At 40.3% G+C, this 6,804-nt stretch overlaps 1 protein-coding gene across 3 annotated transcripts in view; it reads right to left on the bottom strand.

Moving 5' to 3' along the window:
- The window catches only part of etv4 (ETS variant transcription factor 4), a 48,294-nt gene that overhangs the window by 14,283 nt on the left and 27,207 nt on the right, over positions 1-6,804 (bottom strand). For 2 of the 3 annotated variants that reach the window (XM_024284858.2, XM_036217249.1), the window contains 4 exons: positions 5,648-5,777; positions 5,053-5,235; positions 4,604-4,983; positions 1,104-1,112 (listed from right to left, as the gene is read on the bottom strand). In XM_024284858.2, the coding sequence (XP_024140626.1) occupies positions 1,104-1,112; positions 4,604-4,983; positions 5,053-5,235; positions 5,648-5,777 (702 nt within the window). The remainder of the gene's footprint in view (positions 1-1,103; positions 1,113-4,603; positions 4,984-5,052; positions 5,236-5,647; positions 5,778-6,804) is intronic. The other variant, XM_024284859.2, reaches the window with a different exon arrangement.

Here is a 6,804-nt window from a genome sequence, read left to right as displayed (position 1 = left end):
TGGATCGCCCTGTCCCTGTCTCCAGCCCGGATCAAATACAGAGTTGTGTTAGGAAGGTTCTAAAACTCTCAGTGTCAATTCCCTGATATGCCAACATTTGAATTTCAATCATTTTTGGACCTGATCTATTACATCTCAGCACATATTCCTGTTAAACGGGCAGAGAAATTGGCTCGCTATTTATTAATTTGGCAAAAATAATTTCATTTATTAGTAGGGGTGTAACGGATCGCAGAACTCACGGTTCGGATCGTATCACGGTTTTAGGGTCACGGTTCGGATCAGTAAAAAGTAAAAAAAAGAATCAGATAAAAGCCTAAAAATACTTTATAAAAGTTTCAAAACATATATTTGATCAATCATACATAGAGTACTTCAAAGCGTGAATAAACCCTCACATATTACATCAAAAAATGTTCTAATTGAGGCCTTTTTATAAAAACTAAATATCTTTGAATTTTGGACACGAACAAAAAACTAAAACAAATCATTTCTGATGACATTTACATGTCAAAATCTACAAAAGCTGGTATAGAAGAATGCTTGAAAATAGTTGAAATTGCCAAATCTATCTGCAGTAACCCCAAAATGCACCCGTGCGTGGTGATCCGCGGTCCACCTGTGTGGTGATCCGCGGTCCACCTGTGTGGTGATCCGCGGTCCACCTGTGTGGTGATCCGCGGTCCACCTGTGTGGCTACTGATCCGTCATTTCTTTCAGCTGTTGAGGTAAATCAGATGCATCCAGTGTTTCACTTTTGGACCAATTAAGGCCTAATATTGAGACATGATAATGACATTTGACATTAATGATGTTGTTTTATGTATTTTCTTCAATATCACACGTTTCCGTCCATCTCTTCCACATTCTTTTCCTTTCTGTGCTGAACTTAGAGGCTGATGGCATCGATAAGGCTCCACCACCTGAACACCATCTTCGACTCCTCCTGACCTGTGGGGGGGTTTTGTCCATCCAACTCTAAGCTAACATCACAGACAGCAGCACAATCACGTTCTTGCACTTCTGCATTGACCTCAGATGTGCACTAAATCCCCCGTCTGAGTTCAGTGTTGTCTATTTTACAATCCGTCTTGGCAAATCACCTGAAAATCCTGAAATGAAGAACAGAAAATAACTAATTTCTTGCTTGATCTTAACTAATTTTGAACTGAAAACAGTTCTGTGAAACATCTTTGTTAAGAAAAAAAGAAGAAATTTAAGGTCCTGCTGCAGAAACACATGCAAATAAACTCAGTAATCTGTTTCATGATGTGCACCAAATGGAAGCTGGATGCGCCGAGCAACCAGAAAGTTGAATTTTATTAATTATTTAAAAGTCAGGGAGCATCTGAGTGATCTAAATGTAGTTTTTTGCTTTAACAAGCCACTCCACAATACATCCTTAACCAAAACCTAATTATTAATGAAGCTAATACAGCGTTTAAATGTATCAAACCTTTTTATTTTATTGCAAAATTAAAAAAATATATATTCAATTTGAGTTTTAAAATATAACAACTCTGAAATGTGCATTCATAATAAATTTAAGGTGGAATCACAGGATTTCATGGGTTTATGATGGAGTAGGAGAAAAACGGGGCAATAATTCAACAGTAAATCAAAACCAATTCAAGTAACAAATTCATAAAACATGTAGAAACTGTGAATTTAATGTTTGCACATGATACTACACTGCAAAAAGTGAATTTTAATTAAATAAAAAAATTCTTATTTTACATCTTTCAAGAAAAAAAATTGATTTAGAGTTTTTAATAGCTAAATAATCTTAGTTTAAGACAACATGACTTACAAACTAGAATGAATTCTTAAAATAAAGATTTTTGGCAGGATTTTTTTTGCGTCTTGAGCCCTTATATTGTGTTTGAGTCAAAACTGATCCGTTTTCAAGAGTGAAAATGGGTCAATTTTGACCAAAACACAATATAATTCTTAAAGAAATTCTCCCAATGGGGTAAGAATTTTAGTTTTTGCAGCAATATTTCTAGAATAAAGTATTTGTGAGCAGATTTATGTTGACAGATGTGTCCCATCAGATTCCAGAACTGTTTTAGGATTTTTAAGGAAACCAAATTCAAACTGAAACAATCTTCATAGAAAGTCCCTTCCACTGTCTTTTCTTTGCAGGTTTCCCTGTCAGTGTTGCTGTTACAACAATAACAGCAAAAGGAAACAGAATTATCATCCATCTGTCCGTCCATGCATGAACTGCAGGAATGTGACCTGAATGTCCAGCAGCTTAAATGTGGACGAGGACAAACAAAGTATTAGTTTTCACGGTCAGAAAGCAGCTCTGCGCTGGTAACGCCGGCTGTTTAAGTGCCTCCCCGCTCCTTACACCCTCCTTCACCATTACCCCCCCTCTACCTACACCCTCTCCCAAAGCCCAGCCAGTGAGGGGTTCCAGTTACCGCCGCCACACTTGTTTTTCCATTATGAGTTCATCTGCCTGCAGAAAAAGGAAGCCGCTGCTGCAACCTGAAACCCTGGAGCGCTCCACCAGGGACTCTAGTCTTTCCAGTGCCCTCCATTTTCTCAATGAAATTCCTCTGCCTCTCTGAGCTGCAGAGGGAGAGGGGGTGTAAGGAAGGAGGGAGGAGCGCAGCAGCAAAGGAGGAAAAAAAACATTTTTTTTTCTTTTTTTTTTGCTCCAAAGTGTCAGAGAGTTAAAAGGAGGAGTTTTGCAGTCTGGATACAGTGAAGAAGTTTGTTTGCCTTTTGGACATTTTGTTCTGGAGTTAACCATGCCCACTGGGGAGGAGGCTTTTTTAAGAGGGGCTTTTCAATGCAGTGGAAAATTACACAACATACAAACTGAAGGAATTCTGTGGATTCACAACACATGGTGATTGTGTTTAGCAAAAGAAACAACAGTAGAATGGACTTTTATAAAAAGATAGAAACTAAGAGTTTCACACAAGGACTCAAAAATTGAAAGAATAAGCTAAAAAACAACTTTAATTCAAATAAAATGCTTTACAGCCCAGTAATAAGTACTTCTTTTGTGTATTTTTTTAGATTTTACATCCTTAAATGTAGTTTTTTTAATTAAATTGACAAGAACTAGTGTAATTAGTGGAAATGACTCATTTAAAAAAATGTGAACAAAGTGAGACTAAGATCTTATTGTAAGTCGGTCCATCTTAATAGATCCTCATAAAATTTAAAACTAGCATTTATTTTTCTATCCAAAATAATGCCAGTTTAACATTTATTGAACCTTAAAATAAAACCTAAAATTTAATTTAAAAAAAAAAGTAAAATTTGAAGGTTTTTTTAGATTAAATCAAGTTTTTGAGTCAATTTATTGTACATTTTGTTTTCCTACTTCTTAATGAGACAAAAAGATTCAGTTCAAATGAAAAAAATAACATGTAATTTCTTTAAAATCACTAAGAAATGTTGTTGTTTTTGTTAAAACATTTTTCCCATTCATTCATCAGAATAACAAATATTTTTGCGAACTTAACCCCTTAATGCCTGTTATCACAAATGCGCGACAAACCACTTCGGCTCCAAAATAACCTGTATCAACTTAAAAGCAAAAACATGTTTTTCTTCTAGCTAGAAATAAATTCAGGGTTTAAGGTTTAAAAAATTGAAACATTTGGTCTTTTTTCCTGCTCTTCTCTAATCTTTATGAAGAATTACTTAGAAAAATGTGTCCAAGATAGATGGATGCAGCCCCCCCCCCCCCCCCCCCCATTAAATCCACCAGTATTTCACAATACACCACTAACATTTATTTTGACAGTATTTTATGTTTTTTTTGCAGTATATTTTACTTCGAACTGCAAAAAACAGTTGGTCTAAATTATATTAAAAATCCTTTTTAATGTTTTATTTTCTGGTGTCTCCTCATAGTTGACCCATAAACTGACCTTTATAGGAGCAGAAAGTCACTCTGCATTCATGAGTTGTTGGAAGATATTTTTTGTTCTGACGTTCACGTCGGGCTGGGCGATAAAACGATAACAATAGATATCAGGATAGAACTTTTTCTCAATAGAGGAATGAGTCTTTTATTTTGAAGGGTCCAAAATTGACACTCACCAGTAGGAAGCTTTTTGTCCTCTTTGGTGAGTAAAAGTTAGAGTTATATGTTTGTATCTAACTATTTATGGTTATTAGTTGTCATTTTGGTTTTTGAGCGTTCAAATTTGACAAATGTAGTTCTTAGTTTATGTCGTGATGTATATCGTTATCCCAAAAAATGGAAAAAACTATATTGAGATATTTAAAAATTCCATATCACCCAGTCCTACATGAGTTCATGTGTGTTTTCCGAGTCAGACACTCATTTTTCCGATCATTCAAACACCGCATGAACTCAACATTTACTCTAAGTTTGCATGTTTTTCCCTTCTGTGCAATTGGCTCTAAAATTATAACAACTCCAAAATGTTCCATTTTAAAATATAGGCATTTCATTTAATCGAGATTAAAGCTCGTTTTGGTCCACATTCCATGCTATTTCTTTCTCTCAAGAAGTGGAATTACTCAAATATGGCTCGGATTTGGTCAGTTTGGTCTAAAATAAAACGACATGAAACGTGACATCTGAAGGCAGTTTTTGGGGACTCACCGGGCTCGTAGGTGTAGTCCGTGGGCTCCTGCTTGACCATCATGTGGGCTGGTGGGAACCGGTGTAAGTGGGAGTGTGGGTGGGGGTGAGGTCCGTGTCCCGGCCCGTGTCCCGGCGCCGCCATGTGAGCGGCCCGCTCGTACAGCGGGTCCATGTACTCCTGCTTAAAGCTTTGCTGCAGGTAGGGCATGCAGGGGTCAGAGTGCTGCCGGTGATAACCTCCTCCTCCGCCGCCGCCGCCACCACCACCACCGCCCCCTGGCCCTCCACCCCCACCGCTCCCATGTCCACCCGGTCCGGATGGCATGCGCGGGAAGATCTGCCCTTGTGGGGGGAACGGGGGGCATATGGGGTCTCCTGAGGGGCTCTGAAACCTGGAACTAAGAGGAGATTTTCTCTTCACAAACCCACTCCGACCAACGTCAAATCAGAAACCTCCGAAGGGTCACCTGGGGTTGATTTGGTAACTGTTGCTGGGGAGGGGCTGCGAGGTGGCAGCTGGGTTCAGGTAGCCGGCGTCGGGCCGTCCAGCTGCCGCGGGTTTGGGGGAGTAATGCTGTTGCATAGGAGAGATGGGGGTTCCTGGGCAGGAGCTCTTCGCTCCTCCTGCAGCCCTTTTCTGCTCATAGGCACTACAACAACAGAGATACATCTTACTGACAAATACAGAGATCATTTTGCTGATTTATGTTTGTTTTTCTGTTTGAAGATCAGATTAAGTCGCTTAATGTAGCAAATTGAACAGATGAACAGAAATTGGATTTCTGAAGGACTTAAAGGGAAAAACAATTATCAGAGCTCAAAAGCACTTAAGAAAAATGACTGTAGATATAACTCATCTCGCAAATGGTGCCTGGAATATTGCACAAATCCTTCCTTTAACAGAAAAACTTAGAACCAGCAGGGCTCCAGGGATTTGCTTTGGTCTTCTTCAGGTAAATTTGTGAGACTGGGTCCAAACATTTTAGATATTTCTTGAAAACCACTTTCTTGGGGTCATGAGGTCACCAATTTGCAGGGCTCGAAAAGCAAAGGTGGAGGTACCTGGCATAAAGGCACTGCTCTCCACTGGGGTAGCTGAAGCTCTGTTTGTGGCTACAGGACTGGCTGGGGTCGGAGCCCGGGCTCTGCGGTTCCTTCTTGATGGTGACTGGAGGACTGTGGAACGCCACGGCTGCAGGAGGCCAAGCAGAAAGCAGACGTCACCGTCATCAATGAGCTCCATGACAAAGCCCGATTCTTCCGTCTGCACGGGGATCTCTCTTAAAGCAGCCCTCTTACACAAACACGGGCGCACATGCTCACACACGACTGCATTCCAGCAGTCGTTTAGAAGCCAAACGTGTCCTCGCCCACTTTTCTTTGCTCTGCTAGACACAACAGCAGCCAAAACTTCCTCTGTCACCGTCAGGCTTGAAGCTAAACAACAGTACGGGTCAGAGAGATGTCTGTGGGCCGATGAAAGCTAGTGTCACAACTCTGTTACAGGAACACACTCCTCCAATGTCCCAGCATTTTTTGCTGTTAGCATCCAGATGTCAGCCATCTCCTTTTTGACAAGAAATTACAGCAAAGGAGTTGAAACATTCCTGTTTCTTAATATTTTCCCCACTTAATCTTTGACATATCTATCAAGCTGTCGATCAAGCTCAGTTGCAGGGAGAGACCTTTGCCTGGACGGCCACAGAAACCACCCAAAGTGGAGCTTCAAACTGCGCCGAGGGCTTGTGTTTATTATGCGAGAGGAGGTTTTCACCCGGAGAACTGTACAGGATGTTTTTCTGGTCTCGACAGGGTAAACAGCAGCAGCTGTGCACTTCCAGCTGGGAAGGCATGCGCTTTTGTGTGCGCTCGTGCACCAGAGTGCACGTCTGTGTGTGCATGAGATGTCTGTCTGGTCTGTGAGCCTGTGAACGATGGCTGACGGAGCAGCCCAGGTAACTGCACAGCAGCGACGGCCTTTCACAAAAAAGAGGAGGGAAGAGGAAAAAAAAGTCTGGCGGAGTGAATGAAACCCAAAATGGCTGAGAGGAAAAACAAAGAGTAGTACATGATCATGAACATAAGGACTCTTATTTAAGACTAGCATTAAGTTGGTTTGAGAGTTCTGCTAAACTTCTAGTTTAGTCACAATTGTTAATTTAGTTGCTTTATATTGTTTTCTTCCATTTTTTCTCTGGTTTAAAATAAAGTATTTTGCA

The sequence above is a fragment of the Oryzias melastigma genome, linkage group LG19 (genome assembly GCF_002922805.2).
Source record: "Oryzias melastigma strain HK-1 linkage group LG19, ASM292280v2, whole genome shotgun sequence".
In the NCBI taxonomy this organism is placed as follows: Eukaryota; Metazoa; Chordata; class Actinopteri; order Beloniformes; family Adrianichthyidae; genus Oryzias; species Oryzias melastigma.
The sequence above is the reverse complement of the archived record's forward strand: the minus strand, read 5'-3'. Positions and strand labels throughout refer to the sequence as shown.